Source organism: Miscanthus floridulus, chromosome 5 (genome assembly GCF_019320115.1).
Source record: "Miscanthus floridulus cultivar M001 chromosome 5, ASM1932011v1, whole genome shotgun sequence".
In the NCBI taxonomy this organism is placed as follows: Eukaryota; Viridiplantae; Streptophyta; class Magnoliopsida; order Poales; family Poaceae; genus Miscanthus; species Miscanthus floridulus.
Genome location: NC_089584.1, coordinates 15,429,937 through 15,447,592, shown reverse-complemented (window position 1 = coordinate 15,447,592; position 17,656 = coordinate 15,429,937). Strand labels below are relative to the sequence as shown.

The window sequence follows — 17,656 nt, the reverse complement described above, 5'->3', positions numbered from 1 at the left end:
TTTAGTTTGCTGAGTGGCGAGCAATACTTTGTCATCTTACTAAACTGGAGTCTGATACTTTATTTTACTAGATGCTGCTTAGTTTGTCGAGTTTGCTCTTAGTTTGTTGAGTTTCAACCTGTGAGTTGAGCTTAGTTCGAGTTCTTTTAACTGTGTTGACCTACGTTGTAAGCTGGTAACCCTAACAGTGACTATTGGCCGGCTTTCGTTAGGCTTCCAATAAAGCTAGGTGAATGTCTTGGGTCTAAAAAATAACAATCTAGCTCCATGTAGTAACTAGTAGCTAGTAAGCATGGAGCTCTCGGTGTTGTGCTGCCAATGGCGTGGCACGCTGCGGACCATGTGGTCCTGACAGGGCGCGCTCATAAGGAACAACTAACTAGGTGAAATTTGGACGTAGATTTAGAACGTGAAAGGGTCAAAGGGATACGAAACTTAGACAAAGCAATGGGACAGTCGAGGGGATATTTTTAACCCTCAACTAAAAATTCGCTCACAAGGAGTTGGACCGGAGAACTGATGCTCGTCAACTTCCTACCAAAATTCAATTGCATTTAAAGTCTTTGGTAGACATCCGCAAAATCTGCTCCAAAGAAGCTGGGAGCAGAGCTCTACCAATCTTGCCATTACAACTTCTGGAGCAACCACTATCGATCTTCCAACGTGAAAGTGTGCCAAGCTAGGTGCTATAAAAATAACTCGAAAGGAAAGATACAATCAGCTCATTCTAGCGAGTGACATTTTATTCTGCTTATTATTTCAGAAAGTCACTCATGAAACAAATTAAAAGGAGCGCGACGTTTGGCCAACGTCGATTATTGATTGGACAGGTGGAAATATACAACATGGCCACCTGAAAATGTGGTGGTGAATGTGTGAAGATGGATTGCCAAGTCCGGCCTCCTTATTCATCAAGCCAAGCGAGACAACAAATTCTAGTATGACTGAACACTCTCAACAGGCTTGGGCATGGGCTCGTCTCGCAGGAAGTGCTCGAAGAGCTTCAGGCCCTGCCGTGGACGGTGGAGGGGAACCTCGTGCCCTGCACCTCGGACCGTCACCGGCGTCAAACCCTCATACACTTGGCACCATCCACCAACCTGCAGATAAGCATGATCCACACCATTACAGATCGACATGATTAGTGTATGTAGCTGAGAGGGCAATGGGACTGCCAGATTTTTTTTTTGAAAGATCGGGACTGCCAGATTTTTTTTTTGAAAGATCGGGACTGCCAGATTTGATGCAGTGGTGGTGTCCCAGACTAACCTCTTCGTCGTAGTACCAAGGATACCACTTTGTGATCGTTGGTAGATCGAGATAGCGCATCAATGGAGTATCTTGAAGCAGTGAGGGGGACGACGGAGTCTGTGTCGCCGCTGCCAAATTAAATTGACCAATGTAATAAGAGAAGATTAAAATCCACACTCATTTATTACCAACTCATTGCGAGTGTCAAAGATTTAGGATTCAGAAGAAGCCATGCATGCTCTCAACGATAGAAATCCAATGTACCTGAAGACCCATATCCTTAGGCCCGCCGAGATAAGTTCACGGTAAATAGGAAGCATGGACCTCGGTGAATCTTTCCAATATTCATATATCGGGTCACTGAAAATATTCAGTGGAGTTTAGTGCAAATTATCATGCACGACCGACTTTACTGGTACTCTGGTATTCTAGTGGAATAAAATTAAACAAGATGAAAGCATTTGAGCAGACCTGCAGCCTATCCACGCATATGGTATTCCAGTAACATTGGCATGGAAAGCTTCCTGCACCTCGGGTAAGTTCACTACCAGAAACGGCTGATTTACCGAGTGCCAAAAGCTTTGCCGAGTGCATTCCATCGGGCACACGGCAAAGTCATTGTTTTCGGTAGTGGTTGATCATATCCTCTGGGCAACCACACTACTGGATTCAGGTTCTTTGCTGAGTGCCTGAGGCACTCGGCAAAGGCTATATTGCACTCGGCAAAGCCTTTGCCGAGTGCGGCACTCGGCAAAGCACACACGGCAAAAAATTGATCGGCAAAGCACTCTTTGCTGAGTGTATTTTATCGGGCACTCGGCAAAGAAAAGCGACCGTCACGGCGCCGGTCCCGTTGACGGTCACTTTGCCGAGTGTCAACCCTGCAGGCACTCGGCAAAGATTTTTTTAATTTTTTTTAAAAAAAAATTCTTTGCCGAGTGCCAACCCTCCAGGCACTCGGCAAAGATTTTTATTTATTTTTTAAAAATTCTTTGCCGAGCGCCAACCCGGAAGGCACTCGGCAAAGAGCTTTTATTTTTTTTGAAAATTTTCTTTGCCGAGTGCCACCCCTCTAGGCACTCGGCAAAGATTTTTTTATTTTTTTTGAAAAAACTCTTTGCCGAGTGCCAACACGGCAGGCACTCGACAAAGTTTAATTTTTTTTTAAATTTCTTTGCCGAGTGTTATAGTCACAGCACTCGGCAAAGAAGGAAAATCTGTTTTCTGGTCGCCCATTTTGCCAGCTTTGCCGAGTGTTGTGACCATTGCGCTCGGCAAAGGGGTCCTTTGCCGAGTGCAACACTCGGCAAAGTGACCCAAAATGGCAAATTTTATTTTATTTTTGCATTTCATCATGACAAATACATTCATACAAACATATATATCTCATCCATCGCATATATATCTCATCCATCGCATATATATCTCATCCATCACATATATATCTCATCCATCGCATATATATCTCATCCATCACATATATATCTCATCCATCTACACATCCATCCGCCCATATCACATCCATCACAATATATAATAATAAGTGCTCAAGTCCATCCAAATAAGTTTACAAGTCCATCAAAGTCCACAAGTGCATCACAAGTATATCACAAGTCCATCACCAAGTGAACAACAAATGTAAAAAATACAACATGCACTCATCTCGGCCACTGCGACTGTGGTGAAGGCCCAGATGCATCATTCGTAGGTGCATGAGGTGGATTATTCGAACCACCGTCAGATGGAGACTGCACAAAGAAGAAAAGATTGCATGTGAGACCAGATTATTTTGATAGCTAATCTAGGACGATAAAGGCCATACAAGCAAAGCACAAGCGAAAGTAAAAAACTTTGATACTCACAGGAGTAGCTGCAGCTGTAGGACGTGGAGGCGGAGGTGGAACCAACAGCCCAGGTGGCAGAGACAAGCCCATACGTTGCCCAAGCCCTTGTAGGAAATCCATAATGTCCATCAGCCTCTGCGCCTGGGCCTGCCGCTCGGACCGCTCGGCCTCCAACTGGGCCCCCAGCTCCTGACGTTCCTTCATTTCTTGTTCCAGCCGGGCCTGCAATATTTCACTCCAATGTTTCAGTAATGCAAAGCTAATTAAGGTGTGTAAAGATCAATGTATGACGAGTAAAACAGGAATAACCTCGAGTGCGTCGACCCGGTGCTGTGCAGCGGTCGGCCATGTGTGAATGGCCGGGCTCTCGCTCGTGCTCCGTGCTCGGATCTGGGAGAGAGAGGGAGTAGAGGCCGTGTCGATGACGCCGTCGCCAAGCCAGAACCGCCCATGCTTCTTGCCTTGCCCCGCCCTCATGACGGCCTCTCCATCAAAGTCATGGGTGCTCGGATCGTGGTCTGCCCCATGGAGCGACCTCGCCACCTCAGTGTACTCACTGATGCGGGAGTGGACGCTCGGGTTCGTGTATGCCTCGGGCGGGTCCTCCAGGTTGAAGGAGACGTCGGACGTCGCCTTACCCTTGTGGGCCATACACCATGCCTGGAAGTCCGAGCAAGCCTAGCCACTATGTGACGCCGACTGCGAGAAAGACAGCACGATGATTAGAAATCAGACAGAACTGAGTGTGACAACAGATAAATCAATTCGCGTACCCATGCTTGTTTGTATCCGACGAGGTTGCGGCTGCCTTGATGGTGTGCTGGACCTTGCATCAGTAAACGACGGTCCCGGGCATCCCTGTGCATCTTGAGGTACTCCTCCGTGAACCACCTGTCCACCATCATCGCCCAGCACTCGGGATACGCTTGGCACCACCAGGGAATCACCTACACGTCATCAAGTATTGGACATATAAGAAGATCAAATTAAACCAACTTAATCTCAAATCGAATCAATATTGATGTTCTTCATTTACCTCAAGGTACTGCTCCCGAGTCAGCTGCATCTCTCTTGCGTCTTTCTTGGTTTTCCTCTCTCCAAGCTTCGACCCGTAGTAGGTTACGATGGCCTAGATGCGCGCCTCATGATGCATGTCGGTGACGAGTTTTTTACAGGCATTGGTAGTCGCCTGCTCTGCCCTGGCCTCAAATTCCTCCTCGCATCTGTAATAAGTCTGCATACAAAAGCGATGTATCGATTCATTATTTCAAGAAAAGTCCAATGAATGCGACGTATTGAGCAATGTTGTGTAAGGGAGACTTACCCAAAACTCTGCCTTCACCTGCGCCGCCTTGTTGGGGTACTCCGCATCGGAGGCGACGACGTAGTGGTCAAACGAGTAGGCCGGCTCCGTCTTCGATGCGTACGTGACAATGCCGGGGAAGTGCTGCCTGCACAGAAGACCTAGGATGCCGTTGACTAGCCGTGCGCTACCACCCGACACAACCACCCAGTTCCTGCACAAGTAATTAAGAAAAATTATTAGTTTTTTTCATTATATCATATGAAGTAGTGGTGATAACATATACAGTTACTTACTTTTGTCCTTCGGGGCAAATCACTGGGCGTTGGTGAGGAAGTGGAACCTGTGGGAGGCTCGCGGGACCTCGCAAGTAGACACTCAAAGAGGAGTTGGAGGAAGCGGAACCCGTGCCTGCCGCCTCCCCCCCTCCTCCTCCTCCACCACCTCCTCCTCCTCCTCCTCCTCCTCCGTCTGCCGAACCAACTCCTCGTTTGACTCATCCACGGGCGCCACCTCCTCCTACGGCTGGCGGTCCTCCTCACGTGGCGTGGGAGGAGATGGCCCCCTCCTGTGGCTAGCGGTCCTCCTCCTCCTGTTCGATCCCTCTACCGCCCCCTCCGCCCCCTCCTGCGACCGGCATGGTCTTTGGTAAATCGAGTTCACAGACCTATGACGGTCGCCCGCCATCTTTGTTCAATCACCTGCAATAAAAAAGAAAAACAAGACGTAATTAGAAATAGGTGCAAAAATAAACAAAACATAATTACAAAAAACATAGTATTACATGTATTAGAAATATATGCAAAAATGAATAAAACATAATTACAAAAAACATAATATTACATGTATTAGAAATAATCTTCATGATTGAAATTAGCTGGATCATAGGTCTTGTCATCACTATCAACATTGTCCAACTCATCAACACTATCCGAAGGAGGAATGTTGTCTTCATTGTCATTGCCGAAATGTAATCGCTCAAGCATTTGTATGTCCTTCAGATTTCGCACCTCGTCTCCAGCGTCCTCGTCATCATCCCTTTCATTATCTACTTCCATTCCTATATCTTCGGTTAAGTCTATGTCAAACCTCCCTTGTAGCCCCTCTTCTTGATAGAACTCTCCATCATATGTGTTTGGGTTGAAGTTGTAATCTTCATCGTTTGGGACAGGTAGTTTACCATGTGGCGATACCTTATGCACAATAGACCAACCCTTAAGATGCTCGGCGTCTTTACACGCGTATGACGTATAATAAACCTAGACGGCCTGTTGAGCCACAATGTAGACATCTTTTCCTAGATAGATAGAATCCTATCGAATCTCGACTAGCCCAAGCTTAGGGGTCGTCTCGTTACACTTGGATGAAACCAGTGGCATTTGAATATGATAGGAGTAAGAGGTTTGGAACCATAAAATGATAGTTCATAGATTTCTTCAATTCTTCCATAATAGTCGAGTCCATCAGTGCCGGGCGTAACAACTCCGCTGTTTATGGTTTGTCGATTGGGCCGACTCTGCTCGTAGCTTGCTGTGTGAAAACGATATCCATTCACGTCATAACCGGTAAATGACTTGACCCTAACGGCATAGCCATTTGCAACCTGTCTTAACTCATCACTTATAGGCGCATTAGTTTGGGCTTTCTGTTTGAACCAACAAATGAAATCGGGGCTCCCTGGTCCCGCACCCCGTGAAAGAAGGGTATCATTTTCTTGCGGGGTAGGTTGCCTTGATCCATGCCAGGATTGATGAAGAAATTCCCTGTACCAACGAGAAACAAGGGGGTTGGACGACAAAACAAGGACATACAGCAAAATGAAACAAGTTCGTTTAGAACTTACCGAATGAACGGTTGCACCTCGACAAGGTTGGTCAACACATATAGCATGATACTGCGCCACTCTTCATTTTTCAATTTCTTAGTGGTCGATGCACTTGCGCTTCCAAGTTGCCCTTGGAAAAGGCTGAGGTTCGATTCATTTTCGCCAGCATTGTAATGAGGTGGTGGATTATGAACATTAGGAAGTTTCTCAGTGTAGTATTTCTCTATGAAGTTCGACACCTCCTCTAGAATGTATGCCTCTGCAATGGAAGCCTCAATTCTGGCTTTATTTCTATATTTTTTGCGAAGAGTCTTCAGACATCTCTCGATTGGATAGCACCAACGGTTCTGCATGGGCCCCCCCCATCCGTGCCTCATACGGGAGGTGCACAATCAAATGCTGCATCAACAAGAAGCAGGCGGGTGGGAAGATCTTCTCTAACTTATAGAGCAACACGGGTGCCGCTTTTTCTAAGTCATCAATGATGGTCCGAGAGAGCTCCTTGGCACAAAGCTGGCGGAATAAGTAGCTCAACTTTGCCAACACTTGCCAGACATGCTTCGGGACATAGCCTCGAACCATCGCCGGAAGAAGCCACTCAATCCATATGTGGTAGTCATGACTCTTCATCCCGTTGACTCGCAGAGTGCCTAAGTTAACTCCCCTCTTTAGATTCGCTGCATACCCATCAGGGAACATTAGCTTCTTGATCCATTCAAGTACTTCCCTCCTTTGGTCCTTTTTCAAGACGAAATCAGCCTTAGGCCTTCTCCAGGTCTTGCCACGACTAGGAGGTTGCATCTCTTGATTTGGTCTATCGCACAACGTTGCCAGGTCTACTCTAGCCTTTGGGTTGTCCTTAGACTTTTCAGTGTCCATGAGTGTTGCCAAAGTGCCTCGGCGACATTCTTTTCAGTGTGCATTACATCAATGTTATGTGGTAGAAGAAGGTCATCGAAATAGGGGAGCCTCGGCATGCCCGAGATATGAGTCCACATATGCTGCTCACCATATCCCACAAAACCACCTTCTTCATTGGGCATGAGAGCACCTATCTGAGCATGAACCTCGGCACCATTCATCATCCATGGTGTAGGGTTTGTCACTTTGACGCCTTTCATAAAGTTCTTGATGTCTTGTCTGAATGGATGGTCAAGAGGTAGGAATTGATGATGTCTATCAAATGACGAATACTTGCCACCCTTCTGCAACCAAATAAACCTCACACCTTCCTTTCATATTGGACATGGGAACTTCCCGTGAACACACCAGGCGCAGAATATCCCATACGCTAGGAAGTCATGTAGGGAGTAGTGGTACCAAATGTGCATTTTGAAGGTTGTCTTTGTAGCTCGATCGTATGTCCATACCCCTTTGTCCCAAGCATGGACCAATTCATCAAACACGGGCTCCATGAACACACCCATATTACTCCCTGGATGTCCAAGAATTATCAACGACAAGAATACGTTATGTCATTGAAAGGAGACACCGAGGGGGGAGATTAAGGGGGATAACAAAGATGGGCCAACATGTGTATGGGGCAGCCATCATTCCATAAGGATTGAACCCATCTGTTGCCAACATGACACGTACATTACGAGCCTCATCTGCTTTGTCACGATGTTTGTCATTAAAGCAGATCCAAGCTTCACCATCGGATGAATGTACCATCTTGTCAGGATTGTACCGTTTGCCATTTTTGTGCCATGTCATCTGTTTCGTGGATTCCTCGGTCATGTATAGCCGTTGGATCCTCAGTAGGAACGAAAGGGACTATAGGATTTTCATGGGGATCGTAAGTTGCCTCTTCTGGCCATCATCAGAGTCTACCTCCAGGTACCTGGAGGATTTACACTTTGGACAGAACTTTGCATGCTCGTGTTCTTTCCTAAATAGGAGGCACCCTTTTGGACAAGCATGTATCTGCTCATACGGCATCTTAAGTGCTCGAAGGAGTTTCTGTGACTCGTACATGCTCTTCGGCAGAATGTGGCCCTCTGGAATCAATGTGCCAATCACGGCCAACATCTTATCGAAGCTAGGTTGACTTAAGTTTAACTCGGACTTCAACCCCATTAAGCGTCTAATGGCATCCAGTTGAGACACCGTTGACCGATCGTGAAGGGGTTTCTGTGCCGAGTCCATCATATCGTAGAACGCCTATGCGGCTGCTTCCATCTCCTTCTTCTCACGTCCCTCATCGAACTGTCCTTGGTGAAAGTCATCTAACATGTCTGCTACCCCGGCATCAGCATCAAAAGCCTCCACCCGTGGTCTCACCACCTCCTCTCTCATACAATGGGCTTCACCATGGTGGACCCACCGGGTGTAGTCCGGCGTAAATCCATTCTTCACAAGATGTTTACCCATTTCCACCTTGTTTACCCTTCTCCTGTTTCCACATTTGCTGCAGGGACACAAAACTAGGCAATGTCCTTTAGCAGCGTTGCTAAATGCACTGATCAAGAAAGCATCGGTCTTGTTCATCCATTCCGTGGTGTAATCACTCTGACTTCTCCAGCTCGTGTACATCCACTTACGGTCATCCAACCTCTAACATATGTATCGGCGAGTAATGTAACCATCAATTGCATCTACATGGTGTTCCTACTGTCTAATAGGTGAGGATAGGTCCTAATCCCACCCGCAGATGCATAGATGAGGTTAGTTTCCATGCTCTACTCCTATCAGAGATAGAATTTCGGCAGCACCTCCCCGCTGTTCTCCAGATACACGTCCTGCCAAAGAAGAGTGTGTATCCAGAAAACAACAGGGAGGTGATGCTGAAACTCTATCTCGGACTAGAGCAGAACATGGAAACTAACCCATCTACGCATCCGCGGGCTATCTAAAAAGCGTGGACAATCCAAAATAGATACGGTCATAGATATGCAAAGATCTGCATACCTCCAACCGTATCTCTTTCGAACAGGAGATGCCTAACTGGGTTACGCGATCTACGACAATGATACAAAAAGAGGGGTTATACCTAGGGTGGCGACGGAGTCAGGCTAGCGGGGCCATGGCGGGTCGGTGCAGTGGCGAGACGACGCGGTGCAGGCAGACCGACACGGTGGCGAGAACTCCGACTCAACTCTGACGGACTCTTCTCTACAAAAATGGAACAAAATACTGTCATTTACAAAAAAATTGGCAGAACCTCCCCTGCACGGTGAGGTTTCCAAAACCTGCAAAAAACAACGGCACGATGGCCGACAAGCACATATGGCTCAACAGAAGCCATGTAGTTTGGATATCAATCCATGCAGAAGAATATATCCAAGTAGTACCACTACTTGTACTACTACTTTCACTATTGCTACTACTACTACCATTGGTTCTTCTACTACTACCACTATTGCTACAACTACTACCATTAGTTGTACTACTACTACTACCACTACTTCTACTACTACTACCACTAATTCTACTACTAATACTACCACTAGTTGTACTAATACTACCACTAGTACAACTAATACTACTACAACTACCACTACCTCGACAATAATAAGTGAGAAGGCATACCTGACAGGCGACGGGGTAGGGGCGGGCGGTGTCGGGATCGGGCGGAGTCGGGGACAGGGTCGAGCACGGATGGCGTCGGGGCGGGTGGTCCACGGGGCGTGGCCGGGGGCAGGGCAAGGCCGGAAAAAAGGCGTGGCCGGGGCATAGGGCCGGCCGGGGTCAGGGCGGCGCGGCCGAGGGAAGGGCCAGCCGGGGGCACGCCGCGGCCTGGCGCGCGGGCAGCGGGCGGCGCGGCTAGGGGAAGGGCCGGCCGAGGGCACGGCGCGGTCGGCGGCAGGGCGCGACGGCAGCGGGCGGCATGGCCAGGGGAAGGGCCGGCCGGGGGCATGGCCGGCCAAGGGCACGGCGCGCAGGCGGCCGAGCGCGTGGGCAGCGAGGGCAAGGCGGCGCGGGGGGCTGGGCGCGCGGGCGGCGCGACGGCCGGGGTGCGTGGGCGGTGCTGGCGGCTCGGGCGTGCGGGCGTGCGGGCAGCGCGGCGGCCGGGTGGCGTGGGCGGCCGGTGGCAGCGTGGGTGAGCGGGGCGGTGTGGGCACGGCGCGCGGCGCGGAGGCGGGGGTGGGCAGGCATGGGCGCGGGGTGGCTGGCTGTGACTGCCCGGCCGGTCAAAAACCGCTAAGTCCGCGGCTTTACCGAGAGCCGGATCAGGGAGGCACTCGGCAAAGATTTGTTTTTTTGTTTTTAATTTCTTTGCCGAGTGCCCTAGATCTGGCACTCGGCAAAGATTTAAATTTTTTTAAAAAATTCTTTGCCGAGCGTCTCAGATCTGGCGCTCGGCAAAGAAATTTTTTTTATTTTTCAAATACTTTGCCGAGTGCCCCATGGACGGCACTCGGCAAAGATTTAATTTTTTTTATTATTTCTTTGCCGAGTGCTCCTGTGGATGCACTCGGCAAAGAGGAAATTTTAAAAAAAAATTAAAACATTCTTTGCCGAGTGCCTGATGGTTGGCACTCGGCAAAAACACCCTTTGCCGAGTGCCATGGCCCGGCACTCGGCAAAGTTTTTTTGTTTTTTTGTTTTTGGCCTCTAATTTTTTTGTGCAGCCTTTTTAAAGCACCAGGAACTCCTAGTTACAATTTGGGGATTTTTTTGTGGCTTTTTGTTATATTTAGTTACTTTATTTCGTTTACTTGAATTTTTCAGGAAATTAGAAATTTGAACTGCACGTGGTACGAATAATGGAGTTTAATGAATCGAAAATTGATAGTTATGTTAGTGAGTATTGTGAGAGGCCGTATCCAGGAACGGATCCGAGGCCTCTCACAACACTCACTAACATGACTATCAATTTTCGAATCATTAAACTCCATTATTCGTACCACGTGCAGTTCAAATTTTTAATTTTCGGAAAAATTCAAGTAAACGAAATAAAGTAACTAAATATAACAAAAAGCCACAAAAAATCCCCAAATTGTAACTAGGAGTTCTTGGTGCTTTAAAAAGGCTGCACAAAAAAATTAGAGGCCAAAAACAAAAAAACAAAAAAACTTTGCCGAGTGCCGGGGCATGGCACTCGGCAAAGGGTGTCTTTGCCGAGTGCCAACCATCAGGCACTCGGCAAAGAATGTTTTAAATTTTTTTTAAAAATTTCCTCTTTGCCGAGTGCATCCACAGGAGCACTCGACAAAGAAATAATAAAAAAAATTAAATCTTTGTCGAGTGCCGTCCAGGGGACACTCGGCAAAGTATTTTAAAAATAAAAAAAAATTTCTTTGCCGAGCGCCAGATCTAAGACGCTCGGCAAAGAATTTAAAAAAAATTTAAATCTTTGCCGAGTGCCAGATCTGGGGCACTCGGCAAAGAAATTAAAAACAAAAAAAACAAATCTTTGCCGAGTGCCTAATCGTAGGCGCTCGGCAAAGAAGGCCGTGACAGGACGCCGTTTCACGGGCAGCCTATGCCGAGTGTAAAGATTTTGCCGAGAGTCTGGCACTCGGCAAAGAAGTCCTTTGCCGAGTGCCCGTATTTGCCGAGTTGCTGGCACTCGACAAAGAAATCTTTGCCGAGTGCAGCACTTGGCAAAGAAGGTCTTTGCCGAGTGCCCGATTTTTGACACTCGGCAAAGAATTTTGCACTCGGCAAAGTCTCTGTTTCCAGTAGTGCCAGGGCTACATTTGAACAAATGTGCAGTTAATATGCATGAGCTGATAAATCTTAGAGAATATCGTTATAATCAGAAACATTTGGCCTTTAATTTGCTCACTCGAACCATACTCATCAATATAACAATTAGATAATCTCTACCTTTTAAAAAAACGCATTTCTACCATTATAAAAAATACATAAAAGTACATAAAGTAACCTCTGCTTTGTATCTACATTATTACCTACCTACACCATTATAAAAGACAATATAAAATGTCTAATTAAATTTACATCTCACCCACATATATCATTATAAAATATAAAGCAAAGTAAGCCCTAAATTAGTTTTTACTTTACCCACATATGCCTTTATGAAAGATAATATAAAATGAGACCTTTAATTTGTATCTAAATTACCAACTTATGTCGTTATAAAAGTAACCTAAAAATATTGCCAAATCTATGCCGAAATGCCAATAAAACCTATTGTGCAAAATAATTCAATAACCATAAAGTATGCTTTGTATGTTTCTAAATCACACATTATCGTCGTTACATTAAAAGTAAGCATAGACTCTATGTGCCACCGACCAAGTAAACAAGCATAAGTGAGGATAGATATTTATTTTAAAAGTTTATCAATTATGGAAAAATATTCCCTTAACAAAAACCGTACCAACGATAATAAATTATGTAAGTTGTTGCTTATCAGTTATATATAAGTTTTGACCAGAACATTATGACATCAAATATTGCTGATTTAATTCTAGGTACTCTATGTTTTTACATAGTAATATTACCACAATTATGATTCTTCAGCCTAGCAAATTCAATGTCTTGAGTGTCGTGGTGCAGGCTAAAATGGTTGTTTATATCATTTAGTAACAAAGAATGTACTCCTTCAATTCGGTTCCAAATTTTAAGTCGGTTTTCTGTTTTAGGTGCATAGCTTTTACTATGCACCTAGATATAGTCCATAACTCTAATATATATGCTTTTAACAAAATATTAGAATTTTTTTGAATAAAAGATACAATAAGCACTAAAGTCACAACTTAACATGTGGAAACATAGCTACAACTAATAAGATCACAAGTGACAGCCAAAATGTAGATTTGTAATCTCAAAAAATGGGATGCAACAAGACCTTATATAACTTAAGCAAAAGATGACAACATATATCTTAATATTGCGAACTGGAGGTCCACAATGGAGCCTCAATATAAAAAATAAAGCGTAGAAATTCTCATAATAACAAGAACCATTTATCTACTAATACACTCAATTTTAACCATCATAAATAATAATAAAATTTGATATTATTTATTTTCTAAATAAATATCCACTATTGTTGTAATGAAAACATAAATAATCATAAAAACTACATGTAAACCACCAACTAAATACATATTAAAAACACATAGTGGTGCAATGCAAAGAATGAAAATACATATAAAATAATTGGTAAAGCTATCACTACCGAGTAGAGATTATAGAGCATCTAAATGGGTATTATATTACAGATTATATATATATATATATATATATATATATATATAGAGAGAGAGAGAGAGAGAGTAAAGATAATTAATTTTGATTAGTTATACACACTAAATTTATCCACAAAATATTTAATACTTATGTAACTTAACATTCTAGGCCCATGGAGCACATGTTGATGAGCTACTGTGAATAATACAGTAGATAGCTACATAGTCAAAAGAACCTTAGGGAGAATACAATATACAAGACTACCATTAGCTATAAGTGAACCATGAATTTTGGTATCAACTCAAACATACCATTCTTCCCCTTATTTGCCTGCGCTTATGCAATGAAGTCTTCTTACAAGTAGGCGTGTAGATGTTGTATAAATCAATATTCCCTTGCTCAGCCCCGGCAACTTCAGAGATGTTTTGACATTCCTCAGAGGGGTTCTCAGACACATCATATTTACAAGCCTCCCACAACTTCACATAAGTTTCATCGGAGATAAGCCCATGTGTCCACCAATACTCAAATGTGCCCTTGTAGTCATGGTAATCGTCAATTACTGCATTTCCAACCTAGAGCATTGACCAAACACTTGGTTATTTTTGGCTAATTAAGGGAGCCTAATACAATATGAGCTCAAGGAGTTCTAACCATGAAGCCTTTGAAGTTTAAGGTTGGATTCTCAATTCCTTTGTTGTTTCGGTACACTACCTGAGACAGTTGAGGGACATAGTGGCCTAAAAAATAAACATCACACCAAATTATGTTGGAGGTACGTACATCTAATCTCTAGATACCATTAACTGCACAATCTCTATCACATATGGAGTTAACAAATTTTTATGGTAGTTCACCGGCCTGCATAGCTCTCTCCGGCGATGTAGAAATCACGATACTTATACTGCAGGAACCGCTCCAACCAATTTATCAAGAAAGCACATGAGTCATGAGCTGCAGAACAACATTAGCAAGAAACGTCCATAAGAGCAAGAACAACAACACTTGTGAAAAGTATTTTGGAGAATCAAACTCATTTCTCATAGATATTGGAACAAGTATATATACACAACGTATAGATGTGTTTATAGGTTGTTGAGATATCAGTGTCATGCAACAGGACACAACAGATTACTAAATCTCCTATACAAGGAAGACTACTATCTTGGCTGTCAGTAGGTCTGTTTCCATGTGTGCATTGATCGTGTCTGACAGGGAACAACAACATGCAGGAATGAAATATAGTTTTTTCTTGGTACATTAATCCAACAAAAGGTAAAATTTTAAGTTGTTATGCACTAGTGAATGTGTATTGGCACTTAGCTTGATATATTAGTTTTAAAGCTAGCGTGCAACATACTAATATTGGTTGAAGACAAAGTGTCCATCAAAGTTGTAGAGATCAAAAAGATTTCCAACTTTGTAGTTGTGTGACTTTTTCATTCGAAATCATGTAAAGTCCAAAATTATGTTTTGAGTTCACAAAGTTTGAAATTCATTTTTTTAATTTTCGAAACGACCTCATATGGAGATATGACAAACCAAAGTAGTAGTACTCGACGAGATCTAAAAATTTTTAGGTTAAACTTTTTTCAATTGAAATTAGGGTCTCAAGTAATCATTACAAGATTCACTAAAGTGAATACAAAAGAAAAGAAACATCATTTAGTCATAAGTAACTTTGGGGTGTAGTGGTAGGTGAGGTTCACGTGAAATCTTAGGTTGCAAGTTTGATTCCCAACTGCACGCACGCATGGAAATTGTGTGATGGGATTCTTCCGCAAGTTTTTTTTTGCTATATATATCCTTGGAGATCAATACAAATACCTTAGGGATCGGCCCTCGAGAAAATATATATGCTTGACAGTTGTTATATTTCCTTGACGCTGTGGAAAATTTCATCTAGTCTTTGTTTCCTTCATGTTGTGAAAAAATATATCATTTGTTACCATCGGCCTTAAGGTAATTGAATTTCCTTTGATCTGCTCTTAGTGATCCTTCCTTGAGGGTTGCCAGCCATGAAAAATTCCTTGGTTGTTTTCATAGTTTCTTGAGGTTTTTGGGGCTCTTAAGGCTATTCCGTCTGCTTGTGGTAGTGATTGAGGTTTTGGAACGTGTACATGCGACATATAGATCTGTTTACATGCTGTTGAGATATCAAATTTCTACAATAAGATACCTCTGAAGCCTTGTTTAGCTGCACTCCAATCCACCTTAATCCACATATATTGCGGTGGATTGAAGTGAAAAACTTGTTAAATTTTCACCCCCAATAATCCACCTTGTTACATGTAGATTGAGGTGGATTGAAGTGTTTTCCAATTTATAGATCGTTTTGGCTTTTCTACATACACAACTTTTATTATATATCTAGACATATCGTATATATGTACGTGCATATCAAAAAATATGTATCTAGAAAAGCAAAAATGACCTATACACTAGTAGATAAATGGGTTGTAGTTCCGGTTGGGAACTGGCTTTAGTCCCGGTTTCCCAACCGGGACTACGAATCCGGGACTAAAGGTCCTGGCCTTTAGTCCCGGGTCACATAACCGGGATTAAAGGTCCATCCTCAGGAGAAAAATAAATAAAATTGTAGGGAGACCTCTCTTGCGATGTGTAAGATTCGAACCCAGGACCTCTTTCCTCGCGCATAAACTCCTTATCCAATTCAGCTGTACACCACATGTGACAGGGTCCTGGACACTCTCCTTTTGAATTGACCTGTGGGGTACCTTTAGTCCCGGGTTGGTGACACCAACCAGAACTAAAAGGTCACCCTACCAACCGGGACTAAAGGTTGAAGGACCTTTAGTCAGGGTTGGTAACACCAACCGGGACTAAAGGTCGACCTTTAGTCCGGGTTGGTAACATCAATCGGGACTAAAGGTGGCCTACTGCGAAAGCGTGCCAGGACAGGGGCCTTAGTCCCTGTTGGTAGCTTCAACCGGGACTAATTTTTCCTTTACTCCTGGACGCAAAAAAAATACCGAGACTAAAACCTAAAATCGAAGCGGATGAAAGATCATTTCTCTACTAGTGATAGTTTTGGATAGAGGGTGGTAAGTCATTGTCAGTAATTAGTTGGTCCGCTGCTCACTGCTGACTGCGTGTGTCGTACGGTGAATAGTACCATGAAGGATGACTAGTCTAACGTTCAACAAGAATGAATAGACGCAGAACTAGACAGATATCTACTCCGGCAATTCACCTGTCTTGTTGTCACCAGCATCGTACAGATCGTTGGTGTTGTTGGTGTAGGAGTAGCCGACGCCGGCTGGCGAGTCCAAGAACAGCACGTTGGCCACTGCAAGCAAACCAATCCATCCATCGCCACTATGACAAATATGGAGTATATAACAAGCTACTACACACCTTTCTCTTGGATAAACTATAGGCGAGTAGTGCGCGAAGAAAGAATTAAAAAAAATCAAAACTGGACCTTTGTTCCAGGCGTAGGGGTTCAAGGAGAGCGTCTCGCCGTCGGGGTTGACGCGGAAGGCGCCGAGCTCCTCCATAGCGCCGTAGCCAATAGAGGAGCACCCGGGCCCGCCATTGAGCCAGAGCACGAGCGGCGCCGAGTCCGCCGGCACGCCGGAGGCTTCCATGAGCAAGTAGAAGAGCGCCTGCCCCGCGGCGGCGTCGGTGACGTAGCCGGAGTACATGGAGAAGTTAACCGTCGGCTGGCCCGGCAGCCCATCGATGCGGTCCAACTCCGCCGCCGCCGTCACGGTGGTGGCGGCGGCGGATGACGCGGCACAGCAGCAGGACAGCGCCAGTGTGGCTGCCGCCAGGACAGTTGCGGCCGCCATCATTGGCGTTCGCAGGGGAATATCATCGATTAGTACGTGCTGGACTGGTTGGAGAAGAGCTGCAGAGCAAATATATAGACACAGATAACTTGTACGAGGAGTGGAGGAGGCCTGGAGGGATGAGCTAGGAGCGCCGAGCGAGTGAGCTGAGCCAATTATTGGAGTGGAACGGCGGAAACGTCGAGAGCATGCATGATGGAGTGGTGTGTGGTTGGTTGGGTCTTGTGGCCTACATTATACTCTGCTGTTTCGTTATCTCGGCTCTGAATGATGCCATGATACAGCTCCGCATGCAAATTCGAACGTGCATGAAAGAGAAGGATATAGGAGTAATGGCTAGCTAGGGACGAGGACGAAGATTGGCAACGATTTGCAGCGTCGCGGAGCGGTACGTACGCCCGTCCACGTGATCGATCAGTGACTGGCCAGCGAGCGTGGGAAGGAGCCACCGAGGCACGGACGGAGCTATCAGCTATATATGGTCATGGTGCCATGGCGCGCGTCGAGCCAT

General features: G+C 45.0%; 1 protein-coding gene and 1 pseudogene across 1 annotated transcript; both read right to left on the bottom strand.

Moving 5' to 3' along the window:
• Positions 1–587: 587 nt before the first annotated feature.
• LOC136449578 (serine carboxypeptidase II-1-like) lies at positions 588–1,903 on the bottom strand (annotated as a pseudogene).
• Positions 1,904–13,410: 11,507 nt separating this feature from the next.
• On the bottom strand, positions 13,411–17,258 carry LOC136449577 (serine carboxypeptidase 2-like). The gene is made up of 5 exons (XM_066449635.1): positions 16,776–17,258; positions 16,545–16,640; positions 14,192–14,284; positions 13,985–14,070; positions 13,411–13,905 (listed from the first exon to the last, which is right to left on the bottom strand). Exons 1-5 carry the CDS (start codon positions 17,146–17,148, stop codon positions 13,627–13,629), a joined length of 927 nt encoding a protein of 308 aa, XP_066305732.1. The 5' UTR covers positions 17,149–17,258; the 3' UTR covers positions 13,411–13,626.
• Positions 17,259–17,656: the final 398 nt, after the last annotated feature.